The 22,719-nt window shown below is 40.5% G+C and overlaps 1 protein-coding gene across 3 annotated transcripts in view; it reads right to left on the minus strand.

Annotated features, from left to right (window-relative positions):
• GRIA3 (glutamate ionotropic receptor AMPA type subunit 3) overlaps positions 1-22,719 on the minus strand; it is a 512,289-nt gene that overhangs the window by 43,284 nt on the left and 446,286 nt on the right. For all 3 annotated transcript variants that reach the window (XR_011317998.1, XM_069747185.1, XM_069747184.1), the window contains exons 9-11: positions 22,188-22,295; positions 19,936-20,142; positions 1,009-1,382 (exon numbers count right to left, since the gene is read on the minus strand). Coding sequence is in view for 2 of the 3 variants with exons in the window: in XM_069747185.1 (XP_069603286.1) it covers positions 1,009-1,382; positions 19,936-20,142; positions 22,188-22,295 (689 nt within the window). In the remaining variant the exon portion in view is untranslated. The remainder of the gene's footprint in view (positions 1-1,008; positions 1,383-19,935; positions 20,143-22,187; positions 22,296-22,719) is intronic.

Consider the following 22,719-nt stretch of genomic DNA (forward strand, 5'->3'; position numbering starts at 1 on the left):
CAAATGAGTGATCAGCCGCTGATATCTCAGAAGCACAGTAAATGCATGGTGCAAAACTGCATCAAAACGATGATGTTAGAACAAGACCTCAGGGTGTTCTGACAATTTTTAAAATACTATTTATTTCTAGTCTGAAAGAGTCTTAGAAAAGAAGCCTGGGGGTATAATATCAAGATCATCATCAGATCTTCAAAATGCAAAAGGAATTTCCCTGATTTATTTTTAAATGTTCATTTCTTAGTTAACTTCCGCAGATGTGTTCAGAGATTTGCATGCAAATGACTTATGAATATGGTAAAAAGTGTATATATAAATGCTAGAATTGATATAAAATGAGCTTTTTACATATCTGCGAGCCGTTTTGGTTCCATCGCTGCACATTTTAGATAGATACTACTGTACGTTGACAATTTGTATTTAGTTTTATGGCATAGTAAATAAGATTGCTGATTTAAGATTGCTGATTTAACAGCCAATTGAAGCATGCACAATAAACAGCAGGGGTATAGCAAAGGGGAATATAGACCAAAAAAAAGAACAGCATAAGGAATATGGAAAACAAAAATGAAAATAGTGTGAGATGACAAGCGTGAACTGAAGACAGTGGTAATTAAACTGCTGTTGAAAGTGTCTTCAGAGCAATCAGCTGCTACTTTTGCATAGCAACATATGTTATATGCACCAAGCAGATGACCGTAAAATGAGATATGCAGCAAAAACACGGTAGAACTCCAAGCATTGCTAAAACATAAAGACCCTATGCATTTTACAGTCTCAACATGGTGAATATAAGTTTTAATGGACATGTATAAAGAGCATAGAGGTCTATACCCATTATACATGATAGCTGGTGGCAAGCAATGGGTTTAATGATGAAGCTTAACACTTAGTGGGATGTGAAGCATAAAAGAAAAATTTTAGAGTTAGAAAATAAGAAACATATATGCACCATGGCATTCATTTATGACCATAAAATGCAAAAAGGTGATGGAGTGATATGAAACAAACCTTGGAGAAATATCGCATCCTTGCTGCATAAAGGCACCCAGGGAAAACCATAGGCTGTTAAATATCCCAAACTCATTTGGAGGGTCAGGAGGGTTCTGAGGGTCACGGGCTTCATCTGTGTCCTCCAAGTGCCATTCATAGGGACTGAATCTGCTGACTAGGAAAAGAACTACACTGACTCCAATGTAGGCAAAAACTATACACATCCAGATTTCATAGGCCAAGGGATCCAGGAAGGAGAATACTCCTGGTTTTGATTTTTGAGGCTTCTTAATCATGATGGAGATGCCCAGGCTCATAAATGGTTTTGAAAAATCAATCACTTCTTCTCGTACCAGAGTAATGGTGAGAGGGGCGACTGCTATGTCTGCTCTCTGAAAAAAAAATAAACAAATTCAATAAGTGCAAATATATTTTGGTAAGAGAAGACATTTTTGTTACCAAATTATTCACTTAACTTTTATGTTTTTCTTAAATTTGCAGGAAAACTTTTCCAGAGATTTTCCAGTTTGCAGGTAAACTTACTACATCAGTTAAATTCAGGTCCAATGTATCAGTTTGTAGGCAAGATTCATACGCTGTTCATTGGTGCTTTAAATGGACATTATTTTGGCAAGTGTTTGGACCATTTAAATCTAGGGCTAGGTGACAATATATACTTGAATCATTATCTTCTAACCACATGTAGGCGGTGTTGACAGACTACTTATCAACAACATGTTTATTTATTATGCTTATTTAAACAGTGCCATCATATTCTTCAGTGCTTTACAGACACCATCATCACTGTCCCTATTGGGGCTCACAATATAAATTTCATATCAATAAGTCTTTAAAGTGTGGGAGGAAACTGGAGAACCCAGGGGAAACTCATGCAAACTTCTTGCAGATGTTGTCCTTGGTGGGGTTTGAACCCAGGACCCCAGCACTGCAAAGCAACAGTGCGAAACACTGAGCCACCATGTTCATTGTTGGTGATTAAATTGCCTGTTTAAAGGGAACCTAGCACATGAAAAAACACTATTAACCTGTTGATAAGGTGCTAATCTGCAGTTTTATAGGGTTTGAATACAAGAGAAACAGTGGTCTAAGCTCACCAACTGCAGGAAAATGACTTAACTAGGATGTGGTGCACGAAGACTCCAGACCGGCTCCTGGGCAATGAATGTAAAAAGAAAAGGGATCCAGCATCCACAGCCAAATGGGCAAGTATATTAAAACATCACTTTTATTTTGACCATTAAAAACAGAGAATTAAAAGTAATTTCAAAATTTGAGGTGGGAGAAAGAAGAAACCAGGTCTACACGTTTAAAGCTCATCCGCTCTTCGTACTGACCTTTTTCACATGACTTTTTAATCCTTCATTTTTAATGGTCACAGTAAAAGTTATGTTTTCATAGCATTCTGAACATGCTCAGCACCCTCACTTAGAGCCTTCCAGGAGGAAATTAACTTTATTCATTTCTGCAGTATTCTGGTTTCAGTCACAGAGGTGGCACTGGCACGGCATGACTTCAGTCAACTCAGTGTATAGAGAGTGACTGCTGTAACTGGGCATACTGCAATGACTGACAACAGGACCAGGATTAGGGATGGCTGTCAATTAGTGCAGGGGCTGCATTTACAGCCTCCATTATGTTAGAGTGGTGACTAAACCTGCACCGGTGCCACCCCAATGAATGAAATCCGAATGCTGCCGGGAGGAATAAAGTTAACATCTGGCCAGTAGTGATGCTCTAAGTTGCAAATACCGGGCAGGTTCAGAATACTATTAACCTGCAGATTAACCCTATATCTAGAGGTTAATGTTTTTCATGTACTAGGTCTATTTAACCAGGTCGACGACCCTTCAGATACACACAGAATGATCAATAATAGATTTTTCTGTACACGTAGGCTGCCAATGATCTCAGCAGCATGAGTCCCATTTACACAGGATGTCCTGCTGAGAATAATGATATTTTAAGCAAGCCAAAAGATCATTTTACGTGACAAACGAGCGCTTTTATCACTCGTCAGTTGATCGGCACCCTGTTTACACTCTGGTATAGAAAACAAAAATTTCAAGGAACGCTCGTTCACGATAAACAACCAGGGCAAACCTGCTTTAGGCTGCTATAAGTAAATAATACAGCTAAAGTCATCATTGTGCTGTAGGGCACATAGTTATAGCATTTCATTCAAGCGGTAAATATATTAATATAAAAAAAGTTGACTTGCAGAACCGATTTGTTGAATATTTGCCAAAATACAATTAATAAGCATATAGTTTCATTGATTATTAAAGGGATATATCATTTCCACAACAATTTTTCCAACTGAGCATGGTTGTGACCATTTCTCCTGCAGGGACATTGCGCTGTGCCATTGAGAAATGTAGAATGACATCCACTTCGTTCAAGTGACTGTCAGACTATATAATACAGGGATGGACTTGTTATTTCAGAATTTAATCTGCCTTTTGCTAGTTTCTCTCCACTCTGGGTCAGAAAGTGATGCCCTAAGAAGGGATCATCCATGTAATTCATTCATATGACAGTCAGTTTAACTTTTCTTTTTTTGAAACCTTATTATGAACTGTATTAACTATAGATATCATCAACATTAATTTAAATAGTCTATTAAAAATAAACATTTTATGACTAAAATTAATACTAAATGCAACAATTTACAATGGATTCCAGATTTTATGGACATACTTACATTTCCTGTTATATAATAAATACAAATTAATTATCACATTCTGTTTGCATTAAATAACTGATTCTACATCAGAAGAATGGTAAAATGTTCCTGCTTCTGGGCTGGACCGCCTCATATTTCGTATTAAGATCATAAATCAAGCATGAATCCATTTAAAATTGCACATGTAGCAGACATCTTAAGAAAAGTGCTGGTTTTGTTTCTTTAAAGTGCGGAAGTCATTATTATTTGATGACATTCATACCAGCTAACAATCCATAACTCAGGAAACATCACGCATTAAGCTTTTAAGGTAAATCACTTTGGATGATGTACAGCGGTGGAAAAAAAGAATGTAAGCAATTTTTAAACAAGACTCAGGGTCATTATTTTAAAAATATTTCTCGCAGAGGCTAAGGCCTGGACATATTCAGCTAAACACTGTGCAAGATGTTTTAGAAGAAGATGGATTACTGTTCTCCGCAGGCATATGAATTGAATTGTCTTTCCCAAACTCAGCTTTTAGGTTCAAATATTTACTGGAGCCATCTGGAATTTTTTTTTTTTTTTTAGAACTAATTTTTGTTAAATTTAGCAAATTGATTCAGATGTTGTAAGTATATATTTAGGCGTAATTCATAGTAACTGTCACCCAGCAAAGTATTGGCTTTACAAAGATCCATAACTACGGTAGTTACAATCCGAATCCTAGAGGTGTAAAACATTCACATTAGGCAACCTCCTTGGTGATGTTTCTCAACTTTGATCCAAAATAACCAGACAATAAAAAGAGCACTAGCATTAATAATTAATGCATTGGCAGTAATTAAATAACTTATGCACTTGGCCACCACTGTAAATAACATTAAAGACTAAATAGGCTAAATATGTCTTACATATTGTTTTTCTTTACCATTCCGCTTGGCTGGACATGTACTAAAAAAGCGAGGCTAGATGAACTTTGACAAAAACCTAAATTTACGTTACTCACTTGGGAGTATTTTATGCTAAATGACAACAGGAAGAACAGCACTCTATACACAGATATGTCTTATGCAAATTGCCTCTTCAGACAGAAAGAGGACCTGGACTTTAGCGCCATCTATTGCTATTGGAAGAGTCAATATCGACCCTTTAGAGAGCCGTGCCACATGACTTAAAAGCCAAACCAGAATATCAGTTTGCAGACATGTGCTTTGTGGTGTTGCCCTTTAAGTTCTCTTCCTCTCTGAAGAGGCACATTGCATTTTTAGTTTTCCAGAGTAGCATTGCATGGCCAATAAGTCTCCTTACACTGGCATGTAAGACATGTCACTCGGCTCAGGGAGAAATGTTATCTCCTACACTCCAGTCAGAGGTTTTTCATACTGCCAAATTAGATATCATGCTTTACTCTGAGGGGCAATGCCTCGCAACATATGTCTTCAAACTGGAATGCTTGTTTGGCTTCTAGCCTAAGTCATATGGAAAGACTCATTATAGGGTTGATGTTGACTTTTAGAATTGCTATTTCCAATAGGTGTCATTAGAGTTCAAGTCCTCTTCCTCTCTGAAGAGGCAACTTCCATATTTAATTTCCCAGAGGAGCACTGCAAGCCAAAAGGTCTCCTTATACTGGCATGTCACTCTCCACAAAGATAATTGTTATCTCTTAGACTAAGATATGTCTTGAAACAGTACAATTTTTATTTTCCAGATCCAATAAAGAACACCATATATGAAGCAAAATATCTTGTACACAATGTTTTGGGTCAAGAGACCCTTCATCAGACGTAACAGTGTGTGAGACACTTCATATTTGTCCTATACGGCTCTTATGTAGTATGCTAGTGGTTGGTATATATTTGGTAGCCTGTTGAGGATATTCTTTAACATGTTACAATCATTTTTTTTATTCATATGGGAACAAATTGGAGTATTTTAAAAATAATTACAGAGAGATAAGGGTGGACACATTTGTCAGGCCAAGCTCATCAATGCACACTTGAACAGCCTTGTGCTTGAATGTCGGACACATTTTGCTATATTTACCTTAAAACTCAAGAGGAAATGTTTGGTTGGGTGTACATTGTCCTGTCATTAGAGCAGATTGCAGTTGTTTTCTGAAGCCTGATTGCCAGTTCTGCTTTATTTTAATCATTTGCTTTTCTACTAAGTAGCAAATTCTATTAAATCTTTTTGAAGGCGTCATAGCAACTTTACAGTGTGACTGGAAACTAATATAAAGAGTAAGGGTACTGTCACACAGTGGCATTTTGATCGCTACGACGGCACGATCCGTGACGTTCCAGCGATATATCCGTGATGTTCCAGCGATCTCGCTGTGTCTGACACGCTCCTGCGATCAGGGACCCCGCTGAGAATCGTACATCGTAGCAGATCCTTTGAAACTTTCTTTCGTCGTCTAGTGTCCCGCTGTGGCGGCATGATCGCATCGTGTAACAAAGGTGTGCACGATATTGTATACGATGTGCGCATAGTAACCAACGGCTTCTACATCGCACATACGTCATGAAATTATCGCTCCAGCGTCGTACATTGCAAAGTGTGACAGCAGTCTACGACGCTGGAGCGATATTGTTACGATGCTGGAGCGTCACGGATTGTGCCGTCGTAGAGATCAAAATGCCACTGTGTGACGGTACCCTCAGCTCAAACTTCTTTGAAAGCCTCTGTACAATATGAAGAAAAGCTATTTAAGTACTGATAACAGAAAATGCAATGTCAAGCTAAGTACAGGACTACCAGAGAATGCAGCTTAAACACAAAACCCCATTCCAAGTGCTTTAAATTGCCTTAATATTGGCGTTTCTACCAGTAAATTAAGTAAAATGATTGACAATGCGAAAATGCTCTTTAAAATGAATCCTCCTGGGAGTAATAGGATAGCAGTACAGTTCATAGAAAATACAAATTAGATAACATTACGCTCAGCTACATTACGATGCAGATTTTCCTTCAGAAAAAAAAAATCAATGTCTTTCTTTTGATAAGTCGAAATATGATGCCAGCTCTTTAAACCCACAAGCGCAATCAATATTTATTGACTTTTCAATGGATCAATAAAGTCCCCTGATAAAATGTGACCTCTGAAGGACTAAAAGGCGATTTCAAGCAAAAATGTATTTACTGCTTAACTAAAAGGTTGCTTTCTCCATAAGTCAATTTTTGGTCAAGCTGTGATAATACTACAGATCATGCAATATAGGGAAAAGGAGGTAAATGGTAGAAATGAATTAGTATAATCACACGGATTGTAACAATGACATCCGTCATTAAGACCGTGCATTTATGAGCAGATACGGCTCTATCTCTAGTAATCTTTCAGGGTTTGATTCCTAGAAATCCATTTTCTCAGTCTTCAGTGAACGCTTATTTCTCAATTACATTTTGAATAATAATGGTAAAGCTTTGTCATAGTGAGACTATGAGGCTTGTAGGATGAATAGATACAATTAACATGAATTAACGCCTTATTCAGTGACTGTTTCCCAATCATCCATCAATATATCTAGCTATATGTATATAAATCTATAATATGGTTTGATAAAGAATGTTCATAGGTTATGTTATAATTATATGAAAACCCATCATGCATTACAGCCTTTAACCATTGCATGAAGTGCAATAGTCATTGTCTAGTTGTAGTGACCTATTCTTAAAAGGTCATCATACACAATAGAGGAAAATGGGCCAAATTTTGGTAAGACAATGACTATTGTCTAGTTGTAGTGACCTATTCTTAAAAGGTCATCATACACAATTGTGAAAAATGGGCGAAATATTGGTAAGACCAGGCGTCCATTTAATGACTATTATCTAGTTGTAGTGACCTATTCTTAAAAGGTCATCATACACAATAGAGAAAATGGGCCAAATTTTGGTAAGACCAGGTGTCCATTTAGTGACTATTGTCTAGTTGTAGTGACATATTCTTAAAAGGTTATCATACACAATTGTGAAAAATGGGCCAAATTTTGGTAAGACCAGGTGTCCATTTAATGACTTATCTAGTTGTAGTGATCTATTCTTAAAAGGTAATCATACACAATAGGGAAAATTGGGCCAAATATTGGTAAGACCAGATGTCCATTTAATGACTATTGTCTTATCAGACTCTAAGCTTACTCCAATTTCCCCATTGAAGACATATACATACTCAGCAGAGTATGTAGAGGAACATCAGGAGAGATAGCTGTTGGCCCACAGTTATCAAAGGTGGCATTTTATTTTTTGTGCTCTTTTGAAACAATCTCTGCCCAGGGTGTTTCATTACAAATAAAGTAGGGAGTAACCAAAGTAGATAATGCTCCACCAGAGTTAGCACTAGCTAACAGAGAGGGGGTAAATCAAACAATCTTTTTAATCTTTTTTCTTTGTCAACTATGTATCTCATATGTTCTTGCAAGGTGGCAACTCAGTAGACAAGGACATATGAGACGTCCTGGCTACTAATGGCAATTCATTCTTTATTGCAGCTGCAACAGTGATCTAGGGCTTGTTATAAAGCGGAGAGTCTTTTAAGCCAGCAGGAGATATCACAGATTGAAGTAAGAGCTGCATGTGAGTCTACAGCTCCCGACTGTCACTATAACCTGTGATATCTCAGACAACTTGAGCTGCAATTCTGCTGAGTCTTTGAACTCGAAAACCAAGTTTTAAACTCTTGCTGTAGCTGCTAACCAGTTTGAGATATGTTATGAAAGGAAGCCTGACAAAGAAGATGGAAGAACTAGAAGCAGAAATATCTACAGGTAACTTTGACATAGTGGGAATAACCGAGACATGGTTAGATGAAAGCTATGACTGGGCAGTTAACTTACAGGGTTACAGTCTGTTTAGAAAGGATCGTAAAAATCGGAGAGGAGGAGGGGTTTGTCTCTATGTAAAGTCTTGTCTAAAGTCCACTTTAAGGGAGGATATTAGCGAAGGGAATGAGGATGTCGAGTCCATATGGGTTGAAATTCATGGAGGGAAAAATGGTAACAAAATTCTCATTGGGGTCTGTTACAAACCCCCAAATATAACAGAAAGCATGGAAAGTCTACTTCTAAAGCAGATAGATGAAGCTGCAACCCATAATGAGGTCCTGGTTATGGGGGACTTTAACTACCCGGATATTAACTGGGAAACAGAAACCTGTGAAACCCATAAAGGCAACAGGTTTCTGCTAATAACCAAGAAAAATTATCTTTCACAATTGGTGCAGAATCCAACCAGAGGAGCAGCACTTTTAGACCTAATACTATCTAATAGACCTGACAGAATAACAAATCTGCAGGTGGTTGGGCATTTAGGAAATAGCGACCACAATATTGTGCAGTTTCACCTGTCTTTCACTAGGGGGACTTGTCAGGGAGTCACAAAAACATTGAACTTTAGGAAGGCAAAGTTTGAACAGCTTAGAGATGCCCTTAATCTGGTAGACTGGGACAATATCCTCAGAAATGAGAATACAGATAATAAATGGGAAATGTTTAAGAACATCCTAAATAGGCAGTGTAAGCGGTTTATACCTTGTGGGAATAAAAGGACTAGAAATAGGAAAAACCCAATGTGGCTAAACGAAGAAGTAAGACAGGCAATTAACAGTAAAAAGAAAGCATTTGCACTACTAAAGCAGGATGGCACCATTGAAGCTCTAAAAAACTATAGGGAGAAAAATACTTTATCTAAAAAACTAATTAAAGCTGCCAAAAAGGAAACAGAGAAGCACATTGCTAAGGAGAGTAAAACTAATCCCAAACTGTTCTTCAACTATATCAATAGTAAAAGAATAAAAACTGAAAATGTAGGCCCGTTAAAAAATAGTGAGGAAAGAATGGTTGTAGATGACGAGGAAAAAGCTAACATATTAAACACCTTCTTCTCCACGGTATTCACGGTGGAAAATGAAATGCTAGGTGAAATCCCAAGAAACAATGAAAACCCTATATTAAGGGTCACCAATCTAACCCAAGAAGAGGTGCGAAACCGGCTAAATAAGATTAAAATAGATAAATCTCCGGGTCCGGATGGCATACACCCACGAGTACTAAGAGAACTAAGTAATGTAATAGATAAACCATTATTTCTTATTTTTAGGGACTCTATAGCGACAGGGTCTGTTCCGCAGGACTGGCGCATAGCAAATGTGGTGCCAATATTCAAAAAGGGCTCTAAAAGTGAACCTGGAAATTATAGGCCAGTAAGTCTAACCTCTATTGTTGGTAAAATATTCGAAGGGTTTCTGAGGGATGTTATTCTGGATTATCTCAATGAGAATAACTGTTTAACTCCATATCAGCATGGGTTTATGAGAAATCGCTCCTGTCAAACCAATCTAATCAGTTTTTATGAAGAGGTAAGCTATAGACTGGACCACGGTGAGTCATTGGACGTGGTATATCTCGATTTTTCCAAAGCGTTTGATACCGTGCCGCACAAGAGGTTGGTACACAAAATGAGAATGCTTGGTCTGGGGGAAAATGTGTGTAAATGGGTTAGTAACTGGCTTAGTGATAGAAAGCAGAGGGTGGTTATAAATGGTATAGTCTCTAACTGGGTCGCTGTGACCAGTGGGGTACCGCAGGGGTCAGTATTGGGACCTGTTCTCTTCAACATATTCATTAATGATCTGGTAGAAGGTTTACACAGTAAAATATCGATATTTGCAGATGATACAAAACTATGTAAAGCAGTTAATACAAGAGAAGATAGTATTCTGCTACAGATGGATCTGGATAAGTTGGAAACTTGGTCTGAAAGGTGGCAGATGAGGTTTAACAATGATAAATGTAAGGTTATACACATGGGAAGAGGGAATCAATATCACCATTACACACTGAACGGGAAACCACTGGGTAAATCTGACAGGGAGAAGGACTTGGGGATCCTAGTTAATGATAAACTTACCTGGAGCAGCCAGTGCCAGGCAGCAGCTGCCAAGGCAAACAGGATCATGGGGTGCATTAAAAGAGGTCTGGATACACATGATGAGAGCATTATACTGCCTCTGTACAAATCCCTAGTTAGACCGCACATGGAGTACTGTGTCCAGTTTTGGGCACCGGTGCTCAGGAAGGATATAATGGAACTAGAGAGAGTACAAAGGAGGGCAACAAAATTAATAAAGGGGATGGGAGAACTACAATACCCAGATAGATTAGCGAAATTAGGATTATTTAGTCTAGAAAAAAGACGACTGAGGGGCGATCTAATAACCATGTATAAGTATATAAGGGGACAATACAAATATCTCGCTGAGGATCTGTTTATACCAAGGAAGGTGACGGGCACAAGGGGGCATTCTTTGCGTCTGGAGGAGAGAAGGTTTTTCCACCAACATAGAAGAGGATTCTTTACTGTTAGGGCAGTGAGAATCTGGAATTGCTTGCCTGAGGAGGTGGTGATGGCGAACTCAGTCGAGGGGTTCAAGAGAGGCCTGGATGTCTTCCTGGAGCAGAACAATATTGTATCATACAATTATTAGGTTCTGTAGAAGGACGTAGATCTGGGGATTTATTATGATTGAATATAGGCTGAACTGGATGGACAAATGTCTTTTTTCGGCCTTACTAACTATGTTACTATGTTACTATGTAATTCAGTACTACAATGGACATAGCGGTCAGAGCACATACAGTGATCTGACAATAACCCAAAATCATAGAACGAGCTCTGAGACGTGGGAACTCTGCAGACCGCAATCCCTAATCCTCTCCAAACAACACTAGAGGCAGCCGTGGATTGCGCCTAACTCTGCCTATGCAACTCGGCACAGCCTGAGAAACTAACTAGCCTGAAGATAGAAAATAAGCCTACCTTGCCTCAGAGAAATACCCCAATCGAAAAGGCAGCCCCCCACATATAATGACTGTGAGTTAAGATGAAAAGACAAACGTAGAGATGAAATAGATTCAGCAAAGTGAGGCCCGACTTTCTTAACAGATCGAGGATAGAAAAGGTAACTTTGCGGTCTACACAAAACCCTAAAGAAAACCACGCAAAGGGGGCAAAAAGACCCTCCGTACCGAACTAACGGCACGGAGGTACACCCTTTGCGTCCCAGAGCTTCCAGCAACAAATTAGACAAGCTGGACAGAAAAAAAAGCAAACAAATAGCAAAGAAGAACTTAGCTATGCAGAGCAGCAGGCCACAGGAATGATCCAGGGAAAAGCAAGTCCAACACTGGAACATTGTCAGGAAGCCAGGATCAAAGCATTAGGTGGAGTTAAGTAGAGAAGCACCTAACGACCTCACCAGATCACCTGAGGGAGGAAACTCAGAAGCCGCAGTACCACTTCCCTCCACCAACAGAAGCTCACAGAGAGAATCAGCCGAAGTACCACTTGTGACCACAGGAGGGAGCTCTGCCACAGAATTCACAACAGTACCCCCCCCTTGAGTAGGGGTCACCGAACCCTCACCAGAGCCCCCAGGCCGACCAGGATGAGCCACATGAAAGGCACGAACAAGATCGGGAGCATGGACATCAGAGGCAAAAACCCAGGAATTATCTTCCTGAGCATAACCCTTCCATTTAACCAGATACTGGAGTTTCCGTCTAGAAACACGAGAATCCAAAATCTTCTCCACAATATACTCCAATTCCCCCTCCACCAAAACTGGGGCAGGAGGATCAACAGATGGAACCATAGGTGCCACGTATCTCCGCAACAATGACCTATGGAATACGTTATGTATGGAAAAAGAATCTGGAAGGGTCAGACGAAAAGACACAGGATTAAGAACCTCAGAAATCCTATACGGACCAATGAAACGAGGTTTAAACTTAGGAGAGGAAACCTTCATAGGAATATGACGAGAAGATAACCAAACCAGATCCCCAACACGAAGTCGGGGACCCACACGGAGTCTGCGATTAGCGAAACGTTGACCCTTCTCCTGGGACAAGGTCAAATTGTCCACTACATGAGTCCAAATCTGCTGCAACCTGTCCACCTCAGTATCCACACCAGGACAGTCCGAAGACTCAACCTGTCCTGAAGAGAAACGAGGATGGAACCCAGAATTGCAGAAAAATGGCGAAACCAAGGTAGCCGAGCTGGCCCGATTATTAAGGGCGAACTCAGCCAAAGGCAAAAAGGACACCCAGTCATCCTGATCGGCAGAAACAAAGCATCTCAGATATGTTTCCAAGGTCTGATTGGTTAGTTCGGTCTGGCCATTAGTCTGAGGATGGAAAGCCGAGGAAAAAGACAAGTCAATGCCCATCTTACCACAAAAGGCTCGCCAAAACCTTGAAACAAACTGGGAACCTCTGTCAGAAACGATATTCTCTGGAATGCCATGTAAACGAACCACATGCTGGAAGAACAATGGCACCAAATCAGAGGAGGAAGGCAATTTAGACAAGGGTACCAGATGGACCATCTTAGAAAAGCGATCACAGACCACCCAAATGACTGACATCTTTTGAGAAACGGGAAGATCAGAAATAAAATCCATAGAGATATGTGTCCAAGGCCTCTTCGGGACCGGCAAGGGCAAAAGCAACCCACTGGCACGAGAACAGCAGGGCTTAGCCCGAGCACAAATCCCACAGAACTGCACAAAAACACGCACATCCCGCGACAGAGACGGCCACCAAAAGGATCTAGCCACCAACTCTCTGGTACCAAAGATTCCAGGATGACCAGCCAACACCGAACAATGAACCTCAGAGATAACTTTATTGGTCCACCTATCAGGGACAAACAGTCTCTCCGCTGGACAACGATTAGGTTTATTAGCCTGAAATTTTTGCAGCACCCGCCGCAAATCAGGGGAGATGGCAGACACAATTACTCCTTCCTTGAGGATACCCGCCGGCTCAGACAAACCCGGAGAGTTGGGCACAATACTCCTAGACAGAGCATCCGCCTTCACATTTTTAGAGCCCGGAAGGTACGAAATCACAAAGTCAAAACGGGCAAAAAACAGCGACCAACGAGCCTGTCTAGGATTCAACCGCTTAGCAGACTCAAGATAAGTCAAGTTCTTATGATCAGTCAATACCACCACGCGATGCTTAGCTCCTTCAAGCCAATGACGCCACTCCTCGAATGCCCACTTCATGGCCAGCAACTCTCGGTTGCCCACATCATAATTTCGCTCAGCAGGCAAAAACTTCCTGGAAAAAAAAGCGCATGGTTTCATCACTGAGCAATCAGAACCTCTCTGCGACAAAACAGCCCCTGCTCCAATCTCAGAAGCATCAACCTCGACCTGGAACAGAAGAGAATCATCTGGTTGACACAACACAGGGGCAGAAGAAAAACGACGCTTCAAGTCTTGAAAAGCTTCCACAGCAGCAGAAGACCAATTGACCAAATCAGCACCCTTCTTGGTCAAATCGGTCAATGGTTTGGCAATACTAGAAAAATTGCAGATGAAGCGACGATAAAAATTAGCAAAGCCCAGGAACTTTTGCAGACTTTTCAGAGATGTCGGCTGAGTCCAATCATGGATGGCTTGGACCTTAACAGGATCCATCTCGATAGTAGAAGGGGAAAAGATGAACCCCAAAAATGAAACCTTCTGCACACCAAAGAGACACTTTGATCCCTTCACAAACAAAGAATTAGCACGCAGGACCTGAAAAACTGTTCTGACCTGCTTCACATGAGACTCCCAATCATCCGAGAAGATCAAAATGTCATCCAAGTACACAATCAGGAATTTATCCAGGTACTCTCGGAAGATGTCATGCATAAAGGACTGAAACACTGATGGAGCATTGGCAAGTCCGAATGGGATCACTAGATACTCAAAATGACCCTCGGGCGTATTAAATGCAGTTTTCCATTCATCTCCTTGCCTGATTCGCACCAGATTATACGCACCACGAAGATCTATCTTGGTGAACCAACTAGCCCCCTTAATCCGAGCAAACAAATCAGATAACAATGGCAAGGGGTACTGAAATTTAACCATGATCTTATTTAGAAGGCGGTAATCTACACAAGGTCTCAGCGAACCATCCTTCTTGGCTACAAAAAAGAACCCTGCTCCTAATGGTGATGATGACGGGCGAATATGCCCCTTCTCCAGGGATTCCTTCACATAACTGCGCATAGCGGCGTGCTCAGGCACTGATAAATTAAACAGTCGACCTTTTGGGAATTTACTACCAGGAATCAAATTGATAGCACAATCACAATCCCTATGCGGAGGTAGGGCATCGGACTTGGGCTCATCAAATACATCCCGGTAATCAGACAAGAACTCTGGAACCTCAGAAGGGGTGGATGACGAAATTGACAGAAATGGAACATCACCATGTATCCCCTGACAACCCCAGCTGGACACCGACATGGATTTCCAATCTAATACTGGATTATGGGCTTGTAGCCATGGCAACCCCAACACGACCACATCATGCAGATTATGCAACACCAGAAAGCGAATAACCTCCTGATGTGCAGGAGCCATGCACATGGTCAGCTGGGTCCAGCATTGAGGCTTATTCTTGGCCAAAGGCGTAGCATCTCAATGGAATAGGACACGGCAAGGGCTCTAAGAGAAACCCACAACGCTTAGCATACTCCAAGTCCATCAAATTCAGGGCAGCGCCTGAATCCACAAATGCCATGACAGAATACGATGACAAAGAGCAGATCAAGGTAACGGACAGAAGAAATTTTGACTGTACCGTACCAATGGTGGCAGACCTAGCGAACCGCTTAGTGCGCTTAGGACAATCAGAGATAGCATGAGTAGAATCACCACAGTAGAAACACAGCCCATTCAGACGTCTGTGTTCTTGCCGTTTAACTCTGGTCAAAGTCCTATCGCACTGCATAGGCTCAGGTTTAAGCTCAGGTAATACCGCCAAATGGTGCACAGATTTACGCTCACGCAAGCGTCGACCGATCTGAATGGCCAAAGACATAGACTCATTCAAACCAGCAGGCATAGGAAATCCCACCATGACATCCTTAAGGGCTTCAGAGAGACCCTTTCTGAACATAGCTGCCAGCGCAGATTCATTCCATTGAGTGAGCACGGACCACTTTCTAAATTTCTGACAATATAACTCTATCTCATCCTGACCCTGACAAAGAGCCAGCAAATTTTTCTCTGCCTGATCCACTGAATTAGGTTCATCGTACAGCAATCCGAGCGCCAGGAAAAACGCATCGATATTACTCAATGCAGGATCTCCTGGCGCAATAGAAAATGCCCAGTCCTGAGGGTCGCCGCGCAAAAAAGAAATAACAATCAAAACCTGTTGAACTGGATCACCAGAGGAGCGAGGTTTCAAGGCCAGAAATAATTTACAATTATTTTTGAAACTCAGAAACTTAGTTCTATCTCCAAAAAACAAATCAGGAATAGGAATTCTTGGTTCCAACATAGCTTTCTGATCAATAGTGTCTTGAATCTTTTGTACTCTTGCCGAGAGCTGATCCACAAATGAAGACAGACTTCTAATGTCCATCGCTACACCTGTGTACTGAACCACCCAAATGTCTAGGGGAAAAAAAAGGCAAAACACAGTGCAAAGAAAAAAAAATGGTCTCAGAACTTCTTTTTTCCCTCTATTGAGAATCATTAGTACTTTTGGCTTCCTGTACTGTTATGAAAGGCAATTCAGTACTACAATGGACATAGCGGTCAGAGCACATACAGTGATCTGACAATAACCCAAAATCATAGAACGAGCTCTGAGACGTGGGAACTCTGCAGACCGCAATCCCTAATCCTCTCCAAACAACACTAGAGGCAGCCGTGGATTGCGCCTAACTCTGCCTATGCAACTCGGCACAGCCTGAGAAACTAACTAGCCTGAAGATAGAAAATAAGCCTACCTTGCCTCAGAGAAATACCCCAAAGGAAAAGGCAGCCCCCCACATATAATGACTGTGAGTTAAGATGAAAAGACAAACGTAGAGATGAAATAGATTCAGCAAAGTGAGGCCCGACTTTCTTAACAGATCGAGGATAGAAAAGTTAACTTTGCGGTCTACACAAAACCCTAAAGAAAACCACGCAAAGGGGGCAAAAAGACCCTCCGTACCGAACTAACGGCACGGAGGTACACCCTTTGCGTCCCAGAGCTTCCAGCAACAAATTAGACAAGCTGGACAGAAAAAATAGCAAACAAATAGCAAAGAAGAACTTAGCTATGCAGAGCAGCAGGCCACAGGAATGATCCAGGGAAAAGCAAGTCCAACACTGGAAAATTGACAGGAAGCCAGGATCAAAGCATTAGGTGAAGTTAAGTAGAGAAGCACCTAACGACCTCACCAGATCACCTGAGGGAGGAAACTCAGAAGCCGCAGTACCACTTCTTTCCACCAACAGAAGCTCACAGAGAGAATCAGCCGAAGTACCACTTGTGACCACAGGAGGGAGCTCTGCCACAGAATTCACAACAGAGATACAGCTTGTTAAAGTCTCCCCCGCCCCACCCGGAGACACACACTTTCAATTTCAGCCAGTGTGAAGGAGTGTTAGGCTGATATAAAGTGTGAAGTGAAGTGTGAAGGGTGTCAGGCTGATATAAAGATATATTACATGCCGACATAGGTACAAAGGTGACATTACTTTATTAAGGGGCAATTCATCTTTTCTAATAGGGGCATTTATGGGGACACTCAGAGGGGATTATTTGCTTTAAAGGAGCACTCTGGGGTCATTATTACTGATTTATGAGCACAGCATTTGACCTACCGTGGGCTCTGGCAACCAACTATACGCTACTGACTGCCCTAAGACACATTAGCCTCTGTCTCCAATTAGGGCTCAATTCTACTTTCCTGAGTTTAGACACCCACTTGGGTGAATTTTATTGGAATTCAAACCTGTGATTTTAATAAGAAAAATGCAGTGCTCTTTAGTTAAACATCATGATTCGTGGTAAATAAACAGGATTTTAACTCTTTTTTTTTAAATAACACTCAGTATCTGATATTTTTATCTGAAAAGTATGATTCAACAGGGCAAAAAGGACATACTGTAATTTAGCCTTAATAATAAGCATTCTGTTAAAATGCAAAAAGAGCTGGGACCCAACAAATTGGGTGGATTTTACAGGTAAATTTGATCCATTATGAATCTGCTATTTGAATGTTTCCTATTAAACTCTGTTGTCTCTGTAGACTCCAGAGCATAGTAAATGTAAGATGTAAAAAGAGAAAAAAGTAATTCTCACATAATTATTCCCCTCCCCAGCCATCCCTGCTGCTTGCTGTCTGGTTCTCCATGCCTCCATCGTTCCACCTCTCCAGCCCCGTGTTCACACTAGGCTGGACTTCTGGTCATGAACAGGCCTCACGAGTTCACAGCACATGTAGAGTAACCTCTAGGGCCTGCTTGCGTCAGGAAGTCCGAGACTTAAGTGAACACATGTCTTGGAGGTCACTGATCATTCACAGTGACCTCCAGGACCTGCTCATGGCTGGAATTTCTAGCCTACAGTGTGGTGCAACGGAGGCGCAAAAAATTAGACAACCGGAAGGGAGCAAGGAGAAGCAGGGGTGGCCAGAGAGATGAGTGGTGAGGTGAGTATGTTTTCTTTTTCATTTTAACCTTTTTGCTGTTCAGTAAGCTGGCAGTTGTCGCTGGTCACCATTATGCTGAATTTGTGAGGAACGAATTACAAAACTTTTGTATTCTCCAGAATGTGGATTTTTTTTGTAAAACTAGTGTAGGATTAAATTCCACTCTAATAAATTTGTCTTTACTAACTGATAATGTCCAGGAATGAGATAAGATTTGAGATAAGATGAGACAGCTGCAACAATGAGCAACTGAAAGGAGCACTAAACCGATATAAAAAAAATAAAAAAGGATTGCTACTATAACTTAAAAGAATAGATCAAATTATGTCAGGATGTTCTCCAAACTATTCATATGTGACATTCAGTAGTAATCATTTGGGATAGGTTTACCATTAAGCATATCTGTTTTTCATTCTCTATGTTATATTACTAGATTTACAGCATTTATACCATATTATATAGCATCTTGTAGACTTTATTAATAAGATAAATCCAGGTGAACTATATCAAAGCCAAAAATGATCTCTTTAGATTGAATTCTATTATTATGCCCTTCAATAAACATTACATTTTCTTATATAAAACAATGACTCATTTCCTTCATTATCCCACATGTTGCCTAAAGAATCAAAAATTCCTAGGATTTAACAGAAAAACAAGCCCATATGGCTATTGCTGCAATGTTTTACAGTGACTTACCATTTGCCCAGACTGTATTATAAAAAGAAACTGTATTCAGACAACAGGCGTGCAAATAAAATCAACATTCCCTGCTGTCCACCTACTGATTGGCACTGCAAGGATATATTGCTATGGCTATTTTCATTTCTACTAAACTTTAACACAAAGCCAAGAATTGTGTAGCCTGTTCTATAATTACAGATTAAAGATCAATCACGTCACATAAAAAAGCAGATCCTGAAATATCCAGTTGCTTATAAAGCAGCAACTTATTCCGCAATCACTCCCATTGTTCCCACTCACAATCGACGATTCCTTTCTGAAACTTTGGTCCATCACATAGGAAACCCACCTTTCTGTTTGGGGAGTTAATTAATGGCAGATTATGTAAACAAATTTAACATATATTTTCCATAATAGGAAGCTAAGCATTCATATTGGACCCACTTCAAAGCTTCCCCAAGGGAAGTGTTTGGTCTTTAGGTACAGTGGATCAAATTTAGTTTGATTTGCATTCCTGGTAGAATTAGTATTTTACTGTATATTTGTAATATCTTCTATGATTTAGGCCTATTTTATATTAATAACTTCAGAATTTAATAAAGGGAACCTGATAGCTGATACATGCTGCCCAATCCACAAGCAGCATGTATTGGACACTGTATAATCTCAGCCATGTATGCTTGACTGTCAATAGCTAGTAACATAGCCACATGGGAGACTAGTAGGGTAGATGGCTCTCCGGGGGCTTCTCACTGCCTGCTGACTTGGAGTGACAGGTCTCTCCCATGCACCCATGCAGGGAGAACCCTGTAACTCAAAGGGAGTGGGCAAGGAGAAACCGCTGCGGATCTGCCTGTCTAACAAGTGTCCGTGGGCTCAAGCTTCAGCGGTTTTAAAAGCATGTTTTCACTGAAATACCGCAGCGTTTCAGAGTCAAACATACAGTATATGGCTGACATTATACAGTCAGTGTCCGATACATGCTGCCCGTGGATTGGGCCGTTTGTATCAGCTGTCAGGTTCCCTTTAAATCCAAATTTGCAATGTTCATAACAGATGTGAATACTTACCCCATATACCAGCTCACCCACCATTCCATTCCACATTTTAGTTTCTGGGTCGCGAGCCCCATATTTGCCATCTTCGACGATGGAAAGTTTGTATTTTATTCCAACATGTTTTGCAATCTCACTAGCCAGGTCGACGCAGTATCCTTCATACTTATCATTGCCATCCAACTGCTCGTAGTTTTTCTTTTTCATGACATATGGATTTTCCTTTAATAAAACAAATTTTGGATCAAGCATATTTAACAGCGCATTATTGAAAAGAGGCATCATTATGTACTTGTTAATGGTCTGCAGATGAAAGGAGATAGAGCCTGACTCTTTCCATCATTAGATAAATCTATACTTGAGTGGAGTGATCTTTGATCCGTACAGATAAAAACGGAAAAGAAATGGGCACAATCTGTCTATTTTTCATCATGTCCTTATTATTTTTATCAAAGTAATGCAGTAATTTACAACATTACCAACCAAAACATGAAAGTCAAAAGAACTGATTTGAATAATTTTCTCGTAAAAGCTTCATGAAAGAATGACCTACATGAGTCTGAATATTGGATAGGTACCTAGTCGTAGTGCCTCTAGTATCAATTCAACGCTGATCCAATCCAGGTCATCATTACGGCTCATCATCATCAGAAAGCGTCTGCCGCAGCTAATCAGTGATCTCAGGGGTGAGGTGCCATATTTACTGACATCACCTCTGCAAGCAAACATTGTACTGAACTGTAATGTGCTAGAACAACCGGCAAAGCCGCTACATACTGTTCAGTGAAAATAATGAACAATTAATGTCTAACTTTTTAAATCCCTCTTAGTTACCAGTAGATTGTCAATCTCCTAGTCTCCAAATGGCCTTTGTGTACAATGTTAATACGGAAACCTGCAGTTTCAAGCACAAGGATGTTAGCCAATTATTAGGTACACTGGTTGTGTGCTGACCCAACTGATATTACCATTGTGAAATCTTGTAAAATAATTATTTATTACATTAACCCTTATATTGCATTGGTGGCATTTTCACTGCTGTCAAAGGCTATATTTAGTGCTTACATCGGTAACTCAGAATACAGATCTACAGTTGCAGTCAAAATGGTGTACATACAACAAAACTCGAATAGACCCTATTGTAAGTTAATGGTGTATGTTGGGCAACGTTGGTATCCAGTGTCTGACATGACTAGCAAGACAGCCTTAAAAGACTTGAAAATTCCTTTAAAGAAGGATTTTAAAAATTTTGAATGCATAGACTTGTGTAAGGGTTCTAAGGAGTAATGTTGCCAAGTCAGCATATGGATACTTATTGGGACTCTGAGAAATTAAAGGGGTATTCTCAAGTTTCACTGAGGCCTTCACTCATCTAGAGAACTAAGGCCCCGATGAGCCGTGGCTGAATGGAGAGGAGGTCTTTCGATTCATTCTAATGGCAGTGCTGGAGATCATCTGAGTGCAGTGCATGGAAGTCCCATTAAGAATGAATGAATAATAATAATTTTTATTTCTATAGTGCCAACATAATCTGCAGCACTTTATGAAGCAAATGATAGACCAGAACTCCATTTAGCTGGGAATTTTTAGAGCCCTGGTTCTTAGGATCATTGGGGGCTCCAACAGTTGGATCCACAGCAAGTTATTTCCTATCATGCAGTAGCGGACAGAGGTGGACATATCATTGGTGCAACCTTTGCAGCTGCACAGGGGTCCAAAAGGTAAGGGGGACCATTTCTACCTCCAAAGAATTGTCTTTTATTTTGGATTAAAATAGTGGGGTAAAACTAAACAAGAACTGTTCTGTCTAGTGATGAGCGAGTGTAACTCGTTGCTCAGGTGACCTCCGAGTATTTATGACTGCTCGAAGATTTAGTTTTCATCACAGCAGCTGAATGATTTACAGCTACTAGCCTGCTTGATTACATGTTCGGATTCCCTAGCAACCAGGCAACCCCCACATGTACTCAGCCTGGCTAGTAGCTGTAAATCATTCAGCTGCCACAATTAAAACGAAATCTCTGAGCAGTCATAAATACTCGGAGGTCACACGAGCGTGCCCAGGAAAACCCCAATAGAAAAGCTTCAATGCTATGAACATCTTAGAATGATTTATAGCTAGCTTTATGTAGAAAAGTTGATTAATTTTGTTGTTAGATAGTAAATGTACATTAGAAAGTTCAAGCGTCCATAGCCTTTAAGCCAATCAAACTCAAGATATTCCTTATACAAATATTTACTAAATGAACACCACAGAATAATCTTACCAAAATTGTTGTAACTACAATAGTTTTGTTTTCCACAGAAGAAGAGTCATTTGTTGGTTGTTGATCAGGAGCAGGAACAAAACGTTCATATTCATTCCAATGTCCAACCTGCAACACATTGCAATAAGATTATTGCTTATGTAGCACCATTATGTTCTGTAGCGTTTTACAGACATTATCATCGATGCCCCTATTGGGCCTCACGATCTAAATTCCTTATCAGTATGTTTTTCAGAATCTAGGAGGAAACTGGAGAACCTGGAGGAAACCTACACAAACACGAGGAGAACATATAGAGTTGTAAGGGAGCTCCAGGGTCATCGTGTCCAGCCCCCTGCTCAATGCAGGATTTACTAAACTGTCTCAGACAGATGTCTGTCCAGCCTCTATTTGAAGACTTACATTAAAGGAGAACTCACCACTTCTCGTGGCAGCCTGTTCTACTCAGATGTTGTCCTTGGTGGGATTTGAACCCAGGACCCCAGCACTGTAATGCAAAAGTGCTAACCACTGACCCACCATGCTACCCAAT

Source organism: Ranitomeya imitator, chromosome 2 (assembly GCF_032444005.1).
Source record: "Ranitomeya imitator isolate aRanImi1 chromosome 2, aRanImi1.pri, whole genome shotgun sequence".
NCBI lineage: Eukaryota > Metazoa > Chordata > Amphibia > Anura > Dendrobatidae > Ranitomeya > Ranitomeya imitator.